This window comes from Sorex fumeus, unplaced genomic scaffold (assembly GCF_029834395.1).
Source record: "Sorex fumeus unplaced genomic scaffold, SorFum_2.1 ptg000024l, whole genome shotgun sequence".
Classification (NCBI taxonomy): Eukaryota; Metazoa; Chordata; class Mammalia; order Eulipotyphla; family Soricidae; genus Sorex; species Sorex fumeus.
In genome coordinates, this window is record NW_026606081.1 from 4,769,007 (window position 1) to 4,793,452 (window position 24,446).

Consider the following 24,446-nt stretch of genomic DNA (forward strand, 5'->3'; position numbering starts at 1 on the left):
GTGAATGAAGAGGCTGATCACCACAAGACCTGTGGGTGTGTACGTGTGCGTGCATATGCGTGCAAGTCTGTGTGCACGTGTGCTCTGCGGTGTGTATGTGGTAGACAGCAGGAGTTCCCCTTATTAAAAATGACCCTCATCGAGAGGAGCTCAGGTTGGGCAGGAGTGATAATACAGGGGTAGGAAGTTTGCCTTGTAGACGGTCGACCTGGGTTTGATCCCTGGCAGCCCGTATAATTCCCAAGCCTGACAAGAGTGATTCTTGAGTGCAGAGCCAGGAGTAAGCCTTGAGCATCACTGATTATAAGCCCCCCAAATCAAAACAAAACAAAAAAATCAACAAAAGCTCAGCACATGCAAACGCTCTCAGGTCATGAAGCCTAACCCCAAATGAGTCAAGTTCCCAGCTGTCCCTTCCCTCTCCCCACCTCCACTCCATGCTGATGTTCCAGCAGGGAGGCCACAGCTGGCCGGGCCCATATTCCACATGGACTCGAGGAGCAGGGACCACCCTGCGTGTGGACGATTCTTTTTGAAAAAGAATGAGTGCCAGCACTCTTCGGGGAGAAGTCATGTTTATTAGTACATCTTTAAGTGCATATTACGTACAAAGAATCCCCTGGCTTCCAAAAGAGTGCCACAGCCCGGCTTCCACAGATACACAGGGCCCAGTCACATGGCTTTAGTAACATGGAGAGAACGCAGAATCAGGAAAACATTCTGGTTTCGATTTCCTGCTACTCCACACGTTAAATGGTTATTTCAGCATTCACATCATCTGCAGCACCATCTCGCAACCAGGGGTCATATGGCTCTGTGGGTCCCCAGGACATTTCGATGTGTGTGTATATGTTGGGGGTGGGGACAGGTAAGAATTGTGTAAATGGTGGTGGGGGATAGGGAGGCACTGGCACAAGGCCAGGGGGACCACTGGTAGGGCAGAGACAGGTGAGCCATAAAGCAAATAAGGTTAGAAAAGGCTTGAGCAACACTGGTTTAGAATATCTTCAGAGCTGGAAAGTCACGGTCTGGTTTGTATTAAATACTCAGGACCCATGACTGTGCCAAAACCTTTCTTTCTCTTTTTTTCTTGCTGATGAGCTAGTTTTGTTCACTTTTATGTGCCCAGGGGTATCAGAGTAAAGACTAAACCAGTACCTGTTAGAAAAATACATGCATTCACGGGACTGAGCAAAGAAAAGGACCAAAACAAAATAAGAAAATGAATGATGAATGAACAGATGAATGAGTGAATGAGAGACGGACAGCAGGAGCTTCTCACTCAGTTGTAGTCATGCTTGGAAGCAAGAAGAGTGTCTGCTCCATCGTGGCAAAGGGCGCAGGATGGGAGACCAGGGGTCACAGGGGAGGGCACCGGGTGCCTGGCCTTAGCTGCAAATTTTGCCCCCTCACCACCACACACCTGCGCATCCCTTACCTAGAGGCAAACAATGCTTCTGGCATTCACTGACTACAGAATTTATTCCCAACTAATTTTTTGATAAGTACACACCAGAACTTCACTGCCCCTGCACAATAAAATCTCCAGAATTGAACTGAGAATAATTTGATCGTAATTTGAATGATGGAGGTTCTTATGGATGAACTCATAAAAAGTCGTCTTTTGGGAAATGATTGTGAATTGCAGCATTGTTTTATAAGAACGCCTGGAAAACAAAACTTCCTTAGGATATATATTTTTTTCTTTTTGGGTCACACCCAGCGTTTCAAAGGGGTTACTCCTAGCTCATGCACTCAGGAATTACTCCTGGTGGTGCTCTAGGGACCATATGGGATACTGAGAATTGAACCTGGGTCTGCCGCGTGCAAGGCAAATGCTCTACCCACTGTGCTATCACTCCAGCCCCCTAAGGATATTTTAACAACAAAGTATTACAACATATTGTTGGAGACAAGAATGGGAACGCAGGGGAAAACAAGCAAGTGCGTCCTGAACAACTCTTTTGTGCAGAACTGCCAGGAGACGTGCTTTGCCCTTTGCTCTTCAGGGAGTTTCAGAGAGGAGTGAAGAGAAGACATTTTGAGGCCAGAGTCGGGGCCTGGGACTCATCTGACACTCACCTGCAGAGTTTCTCCATTGGGAAACTCTTCTCCTGCCTGGCCTCTTTGATGATCTGGACAATAGGAAGACTAAGAAAGAAGCCAGTACCTACATTCAAGAGTTCCTAACTTAGCAGTCATGAACGTCCCAACAAAACCCTTTCCCTGGGTGTTAGATTGATTTTGAGGAGGCTCAGACTCCCTTCCTGGTTGAGGAAACTGAGAAGTCAGCCATGGCACAACTCCAGGGGTCTCCCCGCCCCACACACAGTTATGACACTGGGCTCTGGGGTCAGGCCCACAGGGTGGAATGGGAATGAGCACTTGCCAACTTTTGCCATCGTGGACCAACAAGTGTCTCAGGTTCCCTTCTATACAATGCAGATAATGATAAGGACAATCTCCTCCATAAGACAGACTTCATGTCACTACACTTTCGTTTCTGTAAACCTTACACACAGGTTTAGATCATGGAAACTTCTGGAAGAAAACAAGCTACATCATCTCATAATGCTCTTACTCTAGCACAGAAGGGAATCAATCTAGCATGCCGTTCAGTGTGGAACTCTTCAGAACCTGGAACAATATCACTGTCTGTTGGTAAAATTCTAATTTGCCGGGGGGCTGACATTTCCAATATGACCAGGATATGAAACTGTGTAATTCCACAGGCATGGGGACTGGACACCCTCTGGGGCAAAGGCTGCTCGTCCTACAGTCTCTCTTCTCCTCTCTCTCCTACCTTTCATCTTCCTTGAGTCCCACACTTAGGTAAGACGCACGGACATTCAAATGAGCAGAAGTAAAATAGCACACGGCATTTTGATGATTTCATTTTACCCCTTGAGATAATTGGATAATGGCTGGGACTGAGAATCACTGATTCATTATTATCATTATCATCTGCGGCACTCCTGCCCTATTAGCTCTTTACAAGATATATTTGGTCCAACGACGTTTTTATTCCAACGCGTGACACATTGGCCTTCTCCTCTGGAACTGGCATCGTTTGAAAATGTAGCTTCTCCTATGGCCGCACTCTCTAAGAGCGCGGTGACAAGTGCATTTATTCACACAAGCGGTGGTCTTCTTGGGGAAGAAATACTTGTCATTCTTTTCAAGTGGCTCATTCAGCTTGCAATAGAGGCAGTAAACGGCTCCTGAGGAAATTACATTCTGACAAACAACCCTCTCTCTCAGCTGGTGCGCTAATTGAAACTGAACCTAATGCCGCTGATGAAGCTGCAGAATGCCCGTACGCAAGAGCAGAGAGCACCTCACGATGACTTTCAGAAACCTGCCAAACTTTTCAAGAAGTTCCCAGCAGCCTGGGCTAAGCTGGTCATGAGAGGGCCCCCAGAAGTCAAAGAGATGGGAGGAGCAAAGTCCCCCAGGTATGCTGGGCTTCACAAACCTAGAGTGATGGGAAGACCCTGAATAGCGAATTGAAATTTGAACGGTCACACACAAAGCCAGTTCTTGTGTGACACTGACTTTTCATAGACATCAATCCATAGCACTGCACTGTAGTGCTGTCTTCCCGTGGCGCATCAATTTGCTCGAGCAGGCACCAGTAACATCTCATGGTGAGATGTGTTGTGACTGTTTTTGGCATATCAAATATGCCACAGGGAGCTTGCCAGGCTCTGCCATGCGGGCGGGATACTCTTGGTAGCTTGCCAGGGTCTCCAAAAGGGATAGAGGAATTGAACCTGGTTCAGCCACATGCAAGGCAAACACCCTACCTGCTGTGCTATCGCTCCAGCGCCTAGAGATTTCTACATAAATCCATAGGAGTAGAAAAAAAAAATCTAGCAGGGTGCTGCAGAGTCTTCTACACCCTCCGGCTGTGTGAACCCCCGGGACGAGTCCCAGACATTTTAGCCAATAGCTGGGGCCTTGATGTAGGCCAGCTGGGTGCCCTCGGGCCACAGTGCAAAAATGTCTAATCCTCTCCAACACGTGCAATCACATGGAAAAGGTAAGGGGGAAACACTGTGTGATGGAAATGTCACAGCAAAGGTGACGAGTCACAGGAGGCCCATCAAAGACCCACCTTTTTGGTTATTTGAGTCCTACAGTTTTGTCACATGCAGTACTTTGGAAACAACCAGCATATCTAGAGATCTGTCTTGAGGGGCCACGACAGAGAAGCATCCAAGGATGCTAATACTGGGATTGCAACCGAGTTGAAGTTCCTTAGAAGTAGCATAACAGAACACCATGTTGTTAAGCGCCTTCTGTGGAATACTGGGGGTTCTTGGAAACAGCTTTTGCCGAGATGGCTCACTGATGGGTGAGCAAAGCAGGCTGCAAGCTGGACATGAGACCTGGGCTTTGCCAACCAGTAGGTTTGACAGGCAGCTGTGCATGTGCACTTGAGATGGGGCGGGGCTGAGGGGGGGTGGGTTATGGTCTTCACATGGTCGAGCTCCTAAGGCAGGAGGCTCTGAGCCTCTGTCCCTTCCCTGGTTCTTCTCCCTGACCCACAGTCCTCTTTGGTCCAGCTCCTGCCTTACTCCCACCATGTGCCCTCCTCTCCTCTCTGCTGAGCAGAACACAGGAGTGATGCAAGGAGTGATGCAAAGAGTGATGACGGCAAGGAGTGATGCTGAGGACTGAAACAGCATCTTGGTCTGTGCTGGCTCCTACATGGAGAGAACTCAGCTGTTATACCAGCACAGCTTTAAAGTCTGGCTGGTTTGCTCTTCCCCTCCATGCTCCGAGAGTGAGTGCGGATGATGACTCAAGTAGCACAAAGTCCTCCTACTCCCTGTCAATGACCCGGCTACTAGTTTCCGTCTTGGAAGCCAAGATGTAACAGTAGGCAAATGCCACGCCAGCTGAGCAGCTCAAAGCATTGACTTCTCATAGCTTCATTTAGATTTTTATCACTATGTTAGTGTTTTCACTAAAAGGAGTCAACAGAAGCTTCTGGATTCTTCTGGCTCATTTGAACAAGGAGGAGCCTGCAGGCAACCTTGAAAGCATAAACTCCTCCCCCACTACTAAGATGATGATGATGATGATATGATGATGATGATGGCAGAGATGCTTCAGGGAGGGACATGGACACTAGGGTGACAATGAGTCAGTCTCTTATGCATTCAATTCTTTATGCAAGAATTAAAAGCAACCCCACAAAAGCCTCGGCCAGCACTGGATGTGTGTCGTCAGTAGAAGAGCCTGCCTTGGTTCTCTGACAGCCCTTCAGTGACAAGACAGCTGTGCAGCGGCACGTGCCGGTGTGAAATGATAATGGTTCGATTGTTAAAATGAAAATAAAAAATCATAAAACCAAAAGAACGGCCGTGAGGGACTGAAGAGAGCACTCAATGCTCACGCTTTGCATGCAGAAGGTGTGGGTTGTGTTACTAAGCACTGCATGGAGTGATGCTTTGCAGCCCCCAAGTACTGTGGAGTAGACTGCACCCCAATCCCCCCCAAAAGAATGACTGGTCCAGAGAGAAAGTATGGGTGATGGGGGTGATATATTGCTTGTCTTGTATTGGTTGACACCAGTTCCCTAAGCACAGCATCTGGTCCCCTGAGCACTGCCAGGTGTAACCTTTGAGCACCACTGGGTGTGAACCAAATGCTCAACCAAAAAAAAAAAGTAATTCTTGTAAGGAGTACAATCACCCTCAGAGGACACAGACGCATACACGCATACACGCACAACACACACACACACACACACACACACACACACACATCCAAAGAGGCAGAAATAAGAGAAATTTAGTCAGAGAGAGTTAAAAGTTCCAATGTTTCTTCCTGGCATTTTACCCCCTCATGGACATTGAATCTCTCCTATCCAATGAAGCCATAGCTTCCAAAGGTAGCAGATAAAAGACCATGACAAAGCCCAAGTGGTCTTTTAGTACAAATATCTCTCTAGGAAATCATAAAACATTGTGAGTGAGGACAGTGAGTAACACTGAGAAGCAGTGAAGAGGCAGCTCAGCTTTGAAGAATCTGAATCAACGATAAGCAACCAAGCATGTAATGGAACCTGGTTTAAGGGGACTTGACACTTCCTGATTTCTGGCCTTCAGAGGACATGGAGATAAATTAATTGACACACACACACACACACTCTATTTCTAGGTGATTGTTGGGATTCTTCTGTAATGGAAATGATCGGCACTAATTCATGTTTTTATGTTAAAGAAGTGATTTTCAGATTAACTTTGAGACCTCTGGTAAATTGGTTATAGTCATTTTAATTTGCTCAATAGATGATGCTATATAGAGAGTTTTTTTTTTTAAAAGTACCAAGTGTTCGGTTTTAAAATACTGGGTATGATTTTTAGAAGATACAGTGTTGTAAAGACATCAAAAATCAGATGGGCTGGACACGTAATGAGGTTTACAGACAACCGCTGGACTAGAGCCATTACTGATTGGATTCCACGAGACATCAAAAGATCACGTGGACGCCCACCTACAAGATGGTCAGACTTCTTCGTCAAGACCCTAAATGATCGGTTTGAGGCTCTGCATGTTCCTAGAACGAACAGATACCATTGGGCTACGCTAGCACGCAACCGGGATGAATGGAGACGTTACTGGCACCCGCTCGAATAAATCGATGAATAACGGGGATTAAGTGATAAGTGACAGTGTTGTAAATATAAAAAAATAGTATCACTAATAGTAGACTTCTAAGATGGTCCCCAGGAACTCCACCCCACCAGAATGTACAGCCTAATGCCCACTTCAGTGTGGGTAAAACTCATGAACATGACAAGAACTGTTGTGCTGAGGTTACTCATTGCTTGTTTTTATCCCCAAAGGAAGATTAGTCAGGAAAATGGCTCAGTAAGCTGGAGTGCATGCATTCCTGGAGGCCAGGGTCTGAGCCCCAATACTGCCTGGGCCCCAAGCACATCTGTGGGGGGTGGGGGAAACTTTTAACACTGGGGAAAAATAAATATAGACCTGACCCAAAAAGGTGAGATCTTAAACAAGGATTTGGACCTCTCACGAGGTAAGAGGTAGCAAACTTAAGAGAAATCCTTCCACTGGCTTTGAAGATGCAAGGAGAGGGAGTTTGGGGCTAGAAACTGGCACAGAAGTTGTCAAGACGCCTGGATGGTGAGGCAGGATGCAAGAACCTTGGTCCGATTAGGAAACGGCGTTCCTGGGCAGCATCACCTCACCTACGGACCGGAGAGAGAGGTAACAGGGGTCACTAAAACCACGATTCTTGATCAATTCCTATGACACAATTAGAACCTTAGAATGCAATCCACCTTCCAGTCACCGTTAATCAGGGGCACAAGAGATAGTCCAGCACTCAAGGCACTTGTTTTGCATGTGGATGACCCAGTTTTGATCGCCAGAACCCCTGCTGGCTTGCCAGGTGATCCCTGAGCACAGAGCCGTGAGGACTCCCGAGGGTGCAGTCCCCCAAAAAGCAGAACACCCTAACACTGCTAAGCAAAGAGTATAGCCAGACAGGAGTTTTAAGGTAAGAGAATATTAGCATTTCTGTCCCGTGTCCTCTCCTAAAAGCCCAACGCGGGAGAACTGAAGCAAAGGGTCAAAAGTCAGCTCCATTTTCAATGCAAAGCACACCGTGACCTTCCTAGCAGCCCTCAGAGGGAGGCTAAACCAGGCCTGGACCGAAAGGTAGGCTGACTTCAGAGTCAGAGCCACACAAATGTTATGTGCTGAAAAGTAGGCAACAAACGGGATGAGGACTAGAGGACCACCTGGCTGAGTTGTGCACAGGTTGTCAGACCACAGATTCTCAGCTCTGCGCTAGGTAGACATGGTGACAGCAGGCAAAAGGAAGGGAGCAGGGGTGCTCTCCAAGATCTGAGGACTAGGAAGTGGAGGAGATGGCCCGGCCCCTGCTCTTATTAACCAAGATACGGAAAAGGGCAATTTGGCCCAAGCCGGAAGTGGACGGTCCTCTGGAAAAACAGATTCTTTTATGTCTGTAGATACTGGCCAAGTGAACTGGACCTCCCCCGTGCTGCTGGGTTGTCTTGAGTTTAACAAACACCACCGCCAACCAGAATACCGAACTCATTCAATGCTTCTGGAAGTGGTGTGTCAACAGGAAGAAACCTTCCAAAGAGAACAGGAGACCAAAGCCAGTCAAAGGTGATTTTAAAAGGCTCTAAGGGTAATCACGTAAAACAAACATTTGTTAAAAATACAAAGAGATTTCACCTCCAATCAACTGAGACTAGCACTAATCATAAAAAAAAAAAAAAAAAAACACCAGGGGTGCTAATCCAGTCCAGTGAGAATGTCAATGGGAAACAATATGGTCACTTCTCAGAAAACCAGGACTGAACTTTCCAGGACTCAGGGACTCTAGTAATTTATATTGACCCCAGGAGCCCCCAGATATTATTGTAAAACCATCTTTGCGTCCCTGTGTACATTGCAGCATTGTTCACAATAGTTAAGGTCTAAGTGTCTAAGAAGAGATGATGGGAGAGAGCCTAGAGTATATACACACACACACACACACAGTGGAAAACTACATGGCTATAAGAAACAAAGAAGGGGCTGGCGCCATAGTAGCAGGCGTTTGCCTGGCACGTGGCCGGCGCAGGTTCAATCCCCAGCATCCCATATGGTCCCCTGAGTACCGCCAGGAGTGATGCCTGAGTGCATGAGCCAGGAGTAACCCCTGTGCATCGCCAGGTATGACCCCCCCAAAAAAACACACACACACAAAAAAAAGAACAAAAGAAACAAAGAAATCATGCAATTTGCTGCTACAAGGACAGAGCTAAAGAGAACTATGCTGGGTGAAGTCAGTTGGGAAGGAGAACAGACATGGAATGATCTCTCTCCGGTGTGGGACATAAAGGAAATCTGTAGCACTGTCCTCCCATTGTTCATCGATTTGCTCGAGCGGGCCCAGTAATGTCTCCACTGTGAGACTTGTTGTTACTGTGTCTGGCATATCGAATACGTCACGGGGAGCTTGCCAGGCTCTGCCATGCGGGCGAGATACTCTCGGTAGCTTGCCGGGCTCTCCGAGAGGGGCGGAGGAATCGAACTCGGGTCAGCCAGGTTGGCCTTGTGAGAGGCAAACACCCTCCCAACTGTGCTATCACTCCAGCCCATAAAGGAACAAAGGAGGGATTAACAGATGCCAGGGAGCAGCACTTGAGAGGTGGGGCAGAGAAGTGAGCGTAACAACAGTGAGCAGTGAGGAGCAGGGGTGGATGCGGGGGGGGGGGGGGGGGGGGGGGGGGGTGGGGCCCTGGACTAGCGGGAGGAAGTGGACACACTGGTGGAGGGTGTGGTGTGGAAAGCTGTTTGCATGAACCTATTGTGAATGGTATTGTAAATCACAGTGCCTCAAATTGAAAAAATAAAAATGGTTCCACTGAAAACATATAAACCACAGTAAGAAAGGTGAGATGGTGGAGATCCAAGTGGAGACAGATTTCCACATATCACACACGGAAACATGCAGAATGAGACTAGCCTCGCAGTGGGCAGGTCTGGTGAGACACTAGAGGACCAGAGCCCCGAGTTCAATCCTTGGCATAGCATGTCATGCCCACCACTCCCCACACGGAGGGGTATAGCCCTGAGGACTGCCAGCACTGAGAGACCAGACCTGGAACCATCAGGCCCTCACAGCTGGGCTGTCAGAAGCCAGCCCCCCCACATAAGAATATGATTCAAGAAATCAAAGTGTTCCCAGAAGGCAGCGAAAATAAAACATTCCAAAATATTTCAGAAAATATATTACAACATGACACAATGTCACTTTAGGGCTGGGGGGATTGCTCAAGAAGCTGAGAGGTGTGTGTGTGTGTGTGTGTGTGTGTGTGTGTGTGTGTGGCTTGAAGTTCATCCTGAGTACCTCATGGTTCCCCGCCAAGTACCAGAGAGGGAGCCCCAATCAGGAAGCCAGGAGGAGCCCATGAGGACTGCCGTGTGTGTGGTCCCAATTTTTTAAAATGAATACACAAAAAAAGATGTCACCTTGAGATGAAAACCTCATCCCCAGAGAATATCCCAAACGGTTTGAGAGAGTGGCACTGGGGCACACGTGGAACAAGGATGGTCTTTTCCCTGGGTGTGAACAGAATGTGGGGACCGAGAAGGGGCTTTTGGGTGCTCAGGGAGGGAGCTGAAGGAAGCACGAGGTGGTGACGCCTGAAGTCTGAGCAAGCTGTGACTCAATGAAGAGAACAGAGACATTTCATTAAAATAAAGTCTCAAAACCTTGACCTCCCTTAGGCTCTTCCCAAGGAAGGATGTGGCTGAGGATGTGGCCCCCCCAGCAAAAGAGATCAGAAAAGGTAGGGAGTTCACGGAAGGGGGCTAGCTGGGAGGGCCAGGCAGACCGGAGCCATCCTCTAGCCTGGGACGGCCAGGCAGAAATGCTGGGATAGCAGGGCAGCCACGAAACCAGATCTGACCACGGTCCCAGGGGCCTTTTCCAACTCACTGTGAGCCCACACTGCACTCTCCTACTCAGCAGCCCCGGGCCTGGGGCCCTTTTCTATCAACGACTCTGCTTGGGAAGTTCATTCCCCTCGGGATCCACGAGCAATTCTCCCCGCGCTAAGGCAGGATTCGATGGGAATGCCCGTCTGAGGCCTTCATTTTCTCAAACTTCAACCTCTCTCATCCTCATTCTTTCACAAATACCCACACCTTTACTTTGTCCTCATCACTCCACACACTGCCTATTTACACAACTCACTGCCCTTCACAGTAAAGTCCAGAAGGTGGGAGGATCTTGTCTACTCAGGTAGAACGACAACAAAAGAATGAGTGATCCAGGAAAGAAGACATTCTTTCATTTATTCAGAAGTCTTTTCTGAATAAATGAAAGTCACAACATTTTTGACGCAAGTGAAATAAAAACATGATGGCTGAGGAAAAGGTTTCAAAGGAAACAAAAATAAACATCAGATACTACTTAGTTCATGAATAGTGAGATCAAAAAATAAAACTGGAATGAATAAATTCACTCACTGCATTCACTGAATCTGACAATCATAAAAGTGACAGGACAAGAACAGAACTGGGGGTTTGTGGGCTATGTCGCCTTCTGCTAACATCACACTGAGTCAACCGGCAAATCTTAAAAATTAGAAATTTCATGAAATATATGCACTTAAAATACAAAAGAAAAAAATGAGAACAGCTAAAACTGTATTTATAGCAGGTTGCATACATTCGCTGAGTTTTCTTGTATGTATTTGATACTCCTTTAATATTTAAAATATACTACGCATATATGTATAAATATAATTTGATAAAAGAGGACTCTACTTATGGGGAACAGGTATCTTTCCAAAGTTCTGAGAATTCTTGACTCTCTGCAATTCATATCACAGTGACTGGCACAGAGCAGGTACTAAATATATAAATATTTGTTGAATAGGTAGATGGATGGACATCGGCTGTGTAAACACACATGGAAAATAGCTTCTGGATTTCACATTAAATCACACAGAAGTACGATATACTCTTTGACAACAGAAAGATAAAATGCTTCATAAACCTTGCTATAATAAAAGTCATACTTGAAAAACAGAACATTTACATTACAGCCAGAAAGTCGTAAAACTAAAAATGCAGAAAGAAAATTTTCTTGACCTTTTAGTTAGAAAGTATTTATTATATAAAAGTCTCGTTTACCTTAAACCTCTAATTCTGAGCACCATCAAGCAGCCATATACTGCCACCTTGTGGCTACATCTGTAAGCACAGCCTGACTGGCAACTGGAAAGTCTTTTGGTAACAGGAACAGGCCAAACAGAAGCTTAGTAACACCATTTGTACACATGGGAGAGATTCAGTGACACCCCCACGTAGCTTCGAGCATCTTAACCTCAGCTAAAGGAAAAGAGGCCTCACCTGTAAGCAAATAGAAGCTACCTGTATTAAGATGCCTTTTCAATTTAGCAACTGAATCCTGAGCAGGGATATTAAAGACAGAGCAAAAACAGGCGGTAAAGCTAAAGTATTTTATTAATAATTTATTGTCAGTAAGAAAGACTGGCTAATGGTAGTTTTCAGTAAAAACCTTTACAAGACCATCGCATCACAAATATACAGACACTATAAAAACTGTGTCATGGTGGTTTTGGTTCTAAATAGGTATGCAGAAGGTCCCCTTTACACTTTCCAATAATGAAAAATGTTTATAATTCTAAAATACAGCAAACCCATTTAAGACATGTCCATGTATCAGATCTTTCCTCATCCTATATACAGCTGGAAACACGACTATACTGAAATGTATTAATGAAATGTCATAGATCAGTGGAATAGGACATACAATGAATCCCTGGTTATAGTTAAAAAAAAAAAAAGAGAGAGAGAGAGAGAGAGAGAGAAAAAAATCTGGGTGCCAGACAATGACCCTAGCACCACCAAAATCTGGGCAAATACAACAACAACAAAAGCACAAAATATCCCAAATGTCTAATTAAAAACTATGAAAAAGAATCAAAACTGTACATAACATTTACAAAAACCAAAAAAGGACAGGAACATTAAAATAATCAAATCTATATAAATACATGAATCATGCTAACAGGATGGGCGGGACTGATCTTCACTCCATCATTTGAACACGGACACGGGTGAATACGGAGAGTGGAGAAATGGCACAGCCAGCGTGGCTCTCCTCCAAGGACAGCAGCTTAGGACACTGCAGGTGGCTGACAGGTCGAGGGGCATGGGACAGCCAGGCCCAATTTAGCTCACCGGGGCGGGGAAGGCGCGGCGGGGATGCGGCTGGGAACTGCACCGATCCGTGGGCCGCAATCTCGGTTCGGGCGAGTCCAGGCACTTTGGGGGGCGCGAGCGTCAGACTTGTGTATGTTGGTGGGAATCGAGGGGCGGGATCGTCACCTCTTCGAAGTGGCCGTCGTCTCCGCTCTCGTAGTCACTCATCATGACCTCGGACTCCACTTCACAGCACGCTGACACGTCGGAACAGGACGCGGTGGTGGTGTAGATGGACAGGGGGATGTTTTCTACAGGGGGGGCTTCGAAGTTCCTGGGGTACCCTGGCGGGTACGGGGCGTAGGGTTCTCGGCAAGCACTGACCTCCCCAGTGCCTGCTTTCTGAGGGTCCGACAGATCGACCGGATAGAAGTTGGGCAGGTACTGATTCAAGTGCAACCTCTGCCGGCTTCGAGCCGAAGACCCCAAGCTCCCAGCGGCCGGCATGTCTCTGGGCGGGTGGATGGACTCGAACTGGTCACTGAACTCGGGAGGCAGTGGAGGCAGCTCGTCCGGTGCGGGGAAATCTTCCGGCGGGGGCGGAAAATCACTCTCGATGTCGTAGCCTCCCGGATAATAGTCTGTGTCGATGGCGTTGGGGTCTGCTGAGTACAGGGGGGTTTGCTCATCGATGACCTCGTAGTTGGGGAATTCTTGGATGTCTGGCAGAGGGACAGTTGGCATCCAATCCGAAGTATCCCAGTGATATCCTTGATAGGAAAGGAAACAACAGATGTCAGCGTGTTTCCCCAGGGGGCCTGGCGGCCTGGACAGAGCTCAAGGGACAGGGACAGGGGCGTAAAGACGCACCTCAGGAGCTCGGCTCCAGACACCTTCACAGAAACAGATTTGAACAGGGGCCAGGCTAACATCGAAGTCACATGCACGCTTCTACAAACAATTCCTATCGCCCTTTCTATTCTATCAAAAGAGAATTTCAGTCTAGTCTCGGGACACTAAAATAATTTTCTTTTTCTTTTTTTTGATTTTTGGGTCACACCCAGTGATGCTCAGGGGTTACTCCTGGTTCTGCACTCAGGAATTACTCCTGGCAGTGCATGGGAGACCATATGGGATGCTGGGGATTGAACCTGGGTCGGCCACATGCAAGGCAAACGCCCTACCTGCTGTACTATAGCTCTGGTCCTCAGGATAGTAAAATTCTAAGGACTTTTTTTTTTTGGGTCTTTTCAAAAATGGAGAAGCTTCTATTTTTATTCAAGTGAAGAATGTTACTTAGCTTTAAAAATTACAACTGCTTTAATAGTTAACTTGAAAGGAATAGAAGTATTTGCATGCTACATCAAAAAGAATTCCTTTGTAAGAAAGCCATAAACTTAAGAGAACAATCATATGATTTTTCATGAGTCCTCAGTAAAACACCGAATTGCACGAACACCAGATATAGAACTATATACATATACATAGCAGCGCATGCCTCCAAGTCAAGCAGAATGCAAAACACTGAAAAACAAAACCAAAATTTCGATAGACTATGATTTTTGTTATGTCTAGAAGTCTAACAATCATTTTTAGACTACGTGAAGGCATATACATTTTTCTTAAAAACCCTCCCAATTTAGGAAGATCCCGACCCCGCCCCCCCATCAAGATTTTTGAAATCCTTTAACAAACAGGAAAAGGAAAGGCCAAACATGTTTAGAATGCAGTGCACAGACAACTATGTACTTGGTTATTGCAGCATCCAATGAGCAAACACGTGAAGCAAGTTAACATTGGAGCCAAAACGGGACCCGTTTTGTCAAGTGCATATCAATAAATAAAACAACTGGCATGCATAAGTCACCTCTGGATTTGCTGAGGTCAGGAGCAGCCAAAGACTCTTTGGGTGGCAGAGTAGGGAGAAAAGAAAACATTTATAATTAAAACAGATGGCTACGAAGGCAATAAAAGTAAGTACATAATACAACAGAAACTGTTCGTCGAGGCCCCATCAGCCATCTACCATGCCTTGAAGCCATGATGTATGAAGATTCCAAACGGCTGAGGAACTATGGAGCATAACTCAAATGGGTCATGGGGGTGGAGATCAGAAATGAGAGATGGGGAACCAGAGATTGTGCCAGGAATCTCAAACTTGACTTTCTTTGACTTATTGTTGGCACTCTAAAGGGGAATAGTATTTGGGAAGGAATAGTTAAAATCAAAACCATAGGTACTTAGATTAGCAATTTACAAGACAGCTTGATGTCGCTGGAAAAAACTTTTTCCTTGGCAGCCTTAGTTTATCTGGGTGATAATTCTAATACGTCTAAAACCACATCATACATATATACTTTATGGAAGATTTTAGCTTCAGGTCTGATTAAATTGAGGGAACTCGCAAATGAAATGACTTAGAGCGAAAAACAATTTCTCCAAATTTTGTGCGTTTTGAATACAATTTTGTGGTGACCCCTGCCCCCTGCCCGGGGGGGAGGGGAGAAGTGAGGGGAGAGTGAAACAGCTTTATTTAAAGAAATTTACTTGGTGAAATAAGAGGGGAGAGACATGTGCGAGAGAATCCTCGTTGAATATAATTTTGTTTACCTCTCCTTGGGAGACCATGAGCTGCCGCCACTCCTCGTGGCAGCCCGTGTTTTTAGTCACACTAGAACTTTCATTTTCTACAGTGAATTCTAACAGGAAGTCAGAGAACGTGGAAAATGCCCCCCTGCCAGAACCACAAGCCCCATAGGAGGTCTGGGGAAGGACTTCCTCTGGCTTAATCGGCAGGTTCTTATCTTTGAATTGGAGGTAGAAATAGCTGGAGTTATTCTAAGGATTAAATAAAATAAAGGAGGCCAAGCACGGGCTGAGAACTACTGTCATGATTCTTATTTCAGTGAAAGGAAAAAAAAAATCCCAGGACAAAGAAGGTCACTTCAGTGATTTTCTAAACAAGGTCAATGCTTCTGGTACATTCTACGGTGTTCTTCAATGCAACATGATACGGGCATTCAGAACAAATAAGATCTGGATGACAGAAAGTCAGGTCTCATATAAACTAAGTGGAAACCTCAGAAGACAGTGATTGCTCATAAACTTGAGGAAGGCAGTATTTAGTTAACATACATCTATAGAATTTTCTAGAAAGTGTACAAAAATGTAGCAATTCCATAGGGGGATAGGAGGGGGAAGGATGGACATGGAATAGATTTTTTTTTAAATTTTTAATGGCAAGACTGATTCATTTTTCCCTTTTTGGACCTCTAAAGCGACTGTCAGGGTAATTGGGGTCCTTTTGACAGCAATTAGAGGCCACTGGGCTGGAGCTTCAATGCAAGGGCTCAAGGGAGAGATGGAACATACTTTTAAAAATTTGGACTCTCTGATTTATGACAGCAACAGTCACAGTCAGGCAACTACCACCAGACTCAGAGTCCATCCACCACTATCTGTAGACGTAAATCTCAACACTGAGACTAGCGGCTCAAGCTTTAGATTCAATTTACATTTCTTAGAAATGCCAAAAGGCTATTTTCCAATGAAGGAGACGGAAATGGAGTGTTTTAAGTTCTACTTTTATATTCCATCAATTTTTAAAGTATATCTCATCAAAATAAAGTTAAAAGTTACCACACAGAATCCCAGATCCCTCTGACTAGAAACACAGGGTACTGTCCTGGGAAACATGACAGTAAGTCTCATGGCTGGAAGTCTCACCAGGAACTAATACTAACATTTAATCGAAAGTTATTTAAGGGAAGTGGTCAATGTTCTGTCTTCTGACTTTGAATAGAGGGGTTCAACTTCAGAGAAAATGCTCTTCACCAAACCAAATAAGCAACTATACTTTCTATCAGATGCGTTTCCATCAGACTCTGAGAAAATCTAAACGCAAGTTATTTGCTGGTTACTATAAACACTGTTTTTCAGTGTTACTCCTACATAGCATAAAGGACTTCCTATGCTAAAAAAATTTTTTATGAAGTTAGAATGACTCCTTAGTTTTGTGCCATGGAATGACTGTTTCTCACATTTGTGTAAATTCATGATGAATGGCAAAAACAGGAACAAAAAGACACAACATAAACATGTTCTCGGATGATCTGAATGGAGAATATGCAGGCCTGCATGGGGGAAGAGCATGGAACCCCCTCAGGCCACAAACCACGGAGGGGACCTTGACAACGGGCAGAAGCACAGAGCGTGGTGACGTGACTGCAGACACACAGGGCACACGCAGCACGACGGTACCTTCTTTATTCACCGTGTCAACTACAGCATTGACAAGGTGTATTACAGTCACTATGGAAGCTTGGAAAAAGGCACAAAATGCGCAGATTAGGAACATCCTCGGTTAGCAAACACAGCAATAGCTAGGGTTGCCTTATCTGGGTAATTTCTTTCCTCAGAATTTCCAACCAACAATAACATACCTACAAAATATAATCAGGCTTCCCCTCTGTTTAGTCATGTGTCAGATTTTTCTCATTATTTTTATTATTGACCCTGATATAACTATACCTCAGAATTCAGGAAAATTAAAGGTCACGGCATTCCCCCTCTCCTAACCCGGCCTTTAACAGTTCTGGGTCAGGTTGTCACAAAACCATCCTGATTTTAACTTCTCATGGACACATACCTTGAAGAAGGAATGGCCACATTTGCTAGGTCACATTTTGGGGTCCATTTAATAAACTTGCACACACGTTCCCAGAAATAAGAACTTTAAAGAGTTACAGAATAAGTTGAAACATGTGCTATGAACCCTGAAATATTTTTTGTCTTTCTCTTCTTCCCTAAATTTCTTGTCTTTTTTGCAAATGGGCTAATAACATCTGGTAAGCTAACAAACCAGCAGAGAAATGCAGACTGTCTGCCTAGCTGTTTCTTGAATAAATTCCCTTTTCATTTGATCATCAGCATGATTTACAGCACCTCTGCCGAGATGGGAACTTTCCACACAGTGGGCAGAAGATGGCCCTGAAGCTGTTTCCACATCTGACTCCTGGGACGCTGGGAAGAAGTTCCAACCATCAGGGATAATGGGCCCATTTGTTGATGTACAAAGTTAAAGATCTTTAACTGGGACAGACTCTGGAATAAATCGTGTGTGCCCCAGATCAGCACCTGCTGCCTTTGGGGGGAGCTGAGATGCCCAGGGCTGGACAGACGGAAGCAGAGCTGCTGCTCCGGACAGGGGAATACCGCTGCTCGGGGAAGACAAGGGCCACATGTGGAAGTTAGAAGCGGCCAGGGCCTGCAGAAAGGAAGCCTCCCCACTCAGGACTCACTCCAGTCTACTCTGGCCAGTGCTGGCTTTCTAAGCCATAGCACTCCGAGGTGACCCATGGATTAAGTTTTGGGGTAATCTGTTAAAACAGCCTTGGGAAACTGAACATGTTTCACATACGATCTTAATTCAGATTTAAATTTCACAATTCAGAATGACCAAAATGATAAAATGACAACTAGTTTTAGTACTTTTTTACCCTCACATTGTATTAACAATTTTCATAAGAATTTGCTGAGATTTTAATAAACAGTATCAAGCAGTAGTGTGAAGAATAGTGTTTCTAGAAAAAAGAAAATGCTAAAATATTCTAATTGTATTAATGAAGAACATCCAGGAACCAAAATAGGAATTAAACTGGCCATGCTAACTATTTTAACATCACGCTTAATGAAATATTTTTACTCTGTTTTGGTTTAATAATAAAATGTGTTTCAAAAACTTCACTAAGATAGGCATATATCTGTATCATATATAACATGCTTGAAAGTCATAAAGAAATGGAACATTTTAAAAAAAACAACTATGTATGATGAGCTACATTACTCTGAATTTACAAATAATCAACTAATAATTAGTGTATTCTATCAATAAAATATCTAAAAGGTATCATTAAACTTATTCTGAGACTTAAAAACCTCCACTAAAAACTGAACACTGACCACCTTCCCCGCCTGGTATGTATTAAAATGGCAAAGTTGGTGATCAGCGCACATTAGCCTAAGGAAATCAGATCCACAGAACTGGCATCAAAGACCCACTGGCAAACGTTCCTCGTTAGAAATATAATCAGACTTACTAGCAAGCTCTTAAACTGCGCTCAGTCAGTACGCTCTGATCCAAGTGGGAGCTGGGGCCGCAGTGGAGTTGGGGAAAGAGACAAATAAAGCCTTGTGATACCACAGGAGCCGCTGAGGGCGCACAGCTCACACTACACAACTCCTCTGCGGGGTGGGTGGAAGTGAGAGAGTGACCGTGTGTCCAGTGGCACATGCTCAAAGTCATCACTGCAAGAGCTTTGTGGAAAACTCACAAAACTTCTGAAACATTTACACGGGGGGGAGGGGCACGGTAGTTATCAAAAATTATCTTTCAATTAATTCTATTTTCTCCCCTATTGCTGTTACGATGCTAGAGCCCAAAGGCCTGTCCGTTAAAAACACATTTCCCCCAGCAGACCCTCATGCATGTTTGGACAAGGCAGCTTCACAGGGCTCCAAAGTGGCACGTGAAAACCCTGGGAGATTCAGTAGGAGCACTGGGAGGGAGCAGGCAAGCAAGACACAGCTTTTCAAAGTTCTGCGTACTCACCGTTGTCATCACAAGACTCCGACTGGAAGGAACTGAGGGACTGCACTTCGGACAGGCTCTCCCGGGCACTGTAGGGATGCGAAGGCTTCTCCTCGAGAGGTTTCTTGGAGAGACAGGGGTCAAGGTCCACTACTTTAGCTAAAAGGAAGAAGTGACAGACAGACAGTGCCATGAGGACAGGTGCTCTGCATTGTTGACTGCTCAGCCAAAGCATGACTGAAAGCCGAAGCTTTGCCTGGTACAGGAACAACTGTCAGAAAAAGGAAAACATCTCAGGCTGGACAGGAAGTACAGGGGTTAAGGTGCTTGCCCTGCATGTGACCAACCCTGACTCAACCCCGACACTATACACGGTCTCCTAACACGTAGGAGTAAGCCCTGAGCATCACGGCATGTGGCCCAAACTACCTCCCTGAAAAAAGGGGAAACTTCTCAAACACAAATGAAAATTTGAAACATGGCATTAAAACACAGAAGTGGGAAAAAAAAATCCAAACCCTTTATTCTTGGTGTCACAGAATTGAAATTCTCCTTAAGCCAGCCCATGACTATCATGAAACATAGGAAATTAAAATTTTACCACAAATTATCACAAATACTGGGGCCAGAGCCAGTATTTATAACAGCGAGTAGGACATTTGTCTTGCATGTGGCTGACCCAGGTTCCCCGAGCATTGCCAGGAATAATTCCTGTGTGCAGAGTCAGAAGCAACCCCATCGCCAGATGTGCCCTGGCCCACCAAAAAAGACCTTACAAATACTTTTTTTAAAGGATCAAATAATGTCAGGCCACTAATATAAATTTTATTACTTCTTCCAGACATGTTTTCTTTTTTTAAAAAAAAAAAATCTCACAACACCCAAAAGGAGAGAGAACAAAAGGGAATACCCTGCCACAGAGGCAGGGTGGGACGGGGCTATGGGGGGTGGGAGGGATACTGGGACCCGTGGTGGTAGAAAATGGGCACTGGGGGAGGGATGGGTGTTTGATCATTGTACAATTGAAGCCCAGGCACGAAAATTTGTAAATCTGCAAATGTACCTCATGGTGTTTCACTAACAAAAATTTTAAAAAAATGTAAATGATGGAGAATGGGCACTGGTGGAGGGATGGGTACTGGATCATTGTAGATCTGAAACCCATGCACAACAATTTGTAAGTCTGCAACTGTACCTCATGGTGTTTCACTAATTAAAAAAAAAAAAACCAACTTAGTGGAATTAAATGCCCTTTTTTGGGAGGTAGTAAGCTTCCACAAATTAGAATCGACAACCCCTATGGACGAGGAAAATGTAATGATCCTTCCAATGTCACCATGAGAATGCCTAGATTTAAATCACTGGTAAAAGATCTAACCCACACTCCTCAGCCAACGTCTGGGGTAGGAGGTAAGGTTTTGGAAGCACACCCACCCTTCCCATCCCTGGGTCTGGCCTATTTCTCCACACCAACAAGCCCGCCCACCCGCCCAGTGTCTCCCTGGCTCCCCAGGGCATGCAGAGTGTGGTCCTTACTGTCGTAGTCGAAGTCCCAGTTGGGTTTCTGGATGGAGTCACTGTCGGAGGGGGAGTTGGACGGGGGCGGGGGCGGCAGGTTGGGGGCCACGCTGCAAACGGCCACGGCCTTCCGGTGCCCGTGCACCGCCTCTGGGTTAAAGGTGCTGAACTCAGGGTGCTCGGGGATGGCAGAGCCTTCGAAGGAGTTGCGGTCCAGGTTGTTCCGGGAGTCACTGGGGATGCTTGGAGTGTAGGAGATGGGGCGGACAGGCACCTGGGGCGGCACGTCGGAGTAGATGTTCTTGTTCAGCTTCGCGTCGAAGTAGGGCCGCTGCAAGAAGGCCGTGGAGGGCCCCAGGTGCTTGTCTTCGGGCTCGGCCTGGGGCTTCTTCTTCCGACCCATCATCTTTCGGCAGACGACAAATATCACCACCAGCAGGAAGATCCCCGCTACGAAGACCACGATCCCGATGCCTTCGGCCAGCCCGATGTTCCAGGGCGTGGACACGTACTGGTTGGGGGCAGCGTCCTCGCAGTGCCGCCCTCGGTACTCCTGGCTGCAGTTACAGTAGTAGGACCCATGCGTGTTCTCACAGAGGGCCCCATTGCGACATGGGTTGCCGGCACACTCGTCGATGTCACTCTGGCATCTGCCCAGGAAACCAAGAATGATGAGATTTCTGCAGTGTCACAGCAGGCCAGGCCTGTCATCTTTAAAGACTCTCCTAAGCCAGGCGTGCTCTCAGTCAAGCCAAATATGTAAGCAGAGCCCCGGCAGCCAAAAACCTCCAGGACACATTCACCACCATGCTCACAGCCAATCTCCAGGGGCTCGGACAAGCCTCATCCATGAATGAATCTACTGAGAAACTCTGGGAGGCAGGTTTTGTGACCATGAAATTTCCAGGCTCTCATGAGCTGGGGCTGGGAGACCTTCCCCCATGCCTGGCAGTCACACCCATGAACTACTTCTGGTGCCATATAAGCTCATTAACCAGTCATGATCCAGAGACTCACAATTAAGTTTTGGAAGAGATCAATAAATTACAGAGATGCCTCCAGACCCCAAAGTCACCATCCAGTTCAAAACTGAAGTTCAGGTGTACCATTTTATTTAAAACTTTAGAATTCTAGGAGAAGCACATACTTGGATAGGATGTGAAGTATAAGGCAACTCACACACACAGACACCCCCCCCCCCACCAAGTATTTAAAGAAGCAAAACAAAACAAAACAAAAATAATAGTAACAACAGCAAAAACTTCCTTGCCCACCACTAAAGTATGTGGTACAGCAATTTATCATCTAATTCTAAGCTCTGGATGCACACCTGGGAGATAAACATGTCAGTATTTGACGGCTGTTTCTCTAGAACTCAAAGTGCCCCACAGATTAAACACTAGTCTGTTCCGGATTCTGATTCAGCTATTCCATTCGGCATGTGCACTTTGATAAATGATACTATATAAAACTGTTCTAACAGATTAAATTTCTAAGAAAATGTTCCCATTTGGGAAAGAGATAATGCCACAAAGAATGTGAAAAGCTAGAAAATCCTGTTTTCCATTTTAAAGCAGTTCCGCCCCACTGCAGACTTCCTAAGGCTCCTCTGGTTTTTACCTCCAAGATGTTCTCCCCTCTCTTCCTCCCGAGGCCTATTGTGGACTTGCAGAGACCTATCTGCCACTTCCCAAGCCCTCCTCCACAACTAACTCTACCCGCGCACCATGCCCCATACTCACCTGGAATTAAAACTTTTACCACTAAGATAATGTTGTTAAATATATGTGGCGCTGACTAAAGTGAGGAAACCCGTTTATGAACTAAGACTAGCTGGAGGCAAAATTCAAGAACACAAACGACTTGAACAAAATCAGGTGTGAAGACCTGCCAACAGCCACCCCCCCACCCCCCCCAGCAGCTTCTGAGGACTCGTAGAGGGCAGAGGTGTATTCAAACAACTCTAATGCCTGTGGGTAATGTTGGTCATTACTAACACACGCTGAAGACACTCTTCCACTGAAGCTCGGGAACGGTCTTTCACATCAAACACCAGGCAACCCTAAGTCTCATTTTCTTCACCTGGAAAATCACAGTCACCAACTTGGGACTGGCACAAGGCACAGCCTTACAGAAGACAATGACAGAGCTGGAAAAGGTCTCTGGATCCTGCACGAATATTACAGATCTTTCCGGGGGGGGGGGGGGGGGAATTATCTTTATTTTCGAAGACAGGTAGACATCTTTAAGGTGTCTGTTTTTAAAAACACATGATCTTAGTCATTTTACATTCACTGCCTATAACAGCCTATATATTCTTTGTTAAAAGAAAAGAAAAAGCAAAAATGCTAAAGCATGGAAGCATTATTTGTAGAAACTACTTTTATCGTTTCGATTTTTTTTTAGTTTAAAAGAACAGGTATACAAAAGGCCAATCTAAGGATTAATAATTTTGAAATGATTTAAATCAACCATAGTGTGGCATCTGCTAACCAAGTGGCACTAAAGAGGTAAAAATGCAAGACTTGAAAGAAAGCCAGTTACCCACCCAAGGGTAATAGAGTCAGGAGGATCATTCCACGGTGTGGAAGCTGGCCTCACATGCTGGGGGAGAAGGCAGTTGGGATGGAGAAGGGACCACTAAGTGAATGATGCTTGGAGGCCTCACTCGGGATGGGAGATGCATGCTGAAAGTAGGGTATAGACTAAATATGACGGCCACTTACTACCTGTATTGCAAACCATAACACCCCAAAGGAGAGAGAGAATAAAAGGGAAAGTGCCTGCCATAGAGGCAGGGGGCAGAGGGACGGGGTGGGGTTGGCGGGAGGGATACTGGGAACATTGATGATGGAGAATTGGCACTGGTGGAGGGATGGGTACTCGACCACTGTATGAATGAAACGTAATCACAAAAGTCTGTAAGTCTGTAACTATCTCATAGTGATTCATTAAAAAAGAAAAAAAAGAAAAAAAGAAAAAAAGAAAAAAAGAAACAAAGAAAAAAAAAGAAAAAAGCCAGTTACCTTTCACCCCTAAAACCCGAGTCACACTGACAGACCGCACCATCCAAACTGTCAAAGCACGTTCCACCATTTTTACAGGGCTCATCTTTGCAGTAGGGACTAAGCTGGCACCTAAAAAGTAAGAGCAAATTATGTGTAAGTCTAGTCCTTTAGCTATGAACACATATGGCAAAACAGAAAACGGCAACAAAATAAAGAGATCTTGTCCACTTGTACAATCACATAGTTCAAGAAATCCGTAAATTATGAAAGTTAAGAAAAATCCAAGTGACTCGAACCTGGGACTTGGCTTTCTCTGCGAACGCACCCCAGGCGTCCTCTAGGACCTTGGGACGCTCTTATCCCCGAGCCTCTTCCTGTTCGTCCCCAATGCTGTGCCCGTCTGTTTCCACCCCCAGGTTGTACCCCCACAGACACCTGGTACCCGTAGGGGCGTGGCCTCTGTAGAAGTGGGCATGGCCTCCTCAGAAGTGGGCATGGCCTAATTTTGGGCGGCAGCAGGTAGTTTACCCATACTCAGCAATATTGTGTAACATCTCAGTCTCCATACCTCCACACCAACAACGCAAATCCCC

At 45.6% G+C, this 24,446-nt stretch overlaps 1 protein-coding gene across 1 annotated transcript in view; it reads right to left on the reverse strand.

Annotated features, from left to right (window-relative positions):
• Positions 1 to 12,017: 12,017 nt before the first annotated feature.
• FAT1 (FAT atypical cadherin 1) overlaps positions 12,018 to 24,446 on the reverse strand; it is a 131,524-nt gene continuing 119,095 nt past the window's right edge. Inside the window, exons 26-31 of the mRNA XM_056114414.1 lie at positions 23,872 to 23,982; positions 20,864 to 21,495; positions 19,349 to 19,486; positions 16,999 to 17,058; positions 14,606 to 14,641; positions 12,018 to 13,508 (exon numbers count right to left, since the gene is read on the reverse strand). Of these exons, the coding sequence (XP_055970389.1) occupies positions 12,880 to 13,508; positions 14,606 to 14,641; positions 16,999 to 17,058; positions 19,349 to 19,486; positions 20,864 to 21,495; positions 23,872 to 23,982 (1,606 nt within the window). The 3' untranslated portion in view covers positions 12,018 to 12,879. The remainder of the gene's footprint in view (positions 13,509 to 14,605; positions 14,642 to 16,998; positions 17,059 to 19,348; positions 19,487 to 20,863; positions 21,496 to 23,871; positions 23,983 to 24,446) is intronic.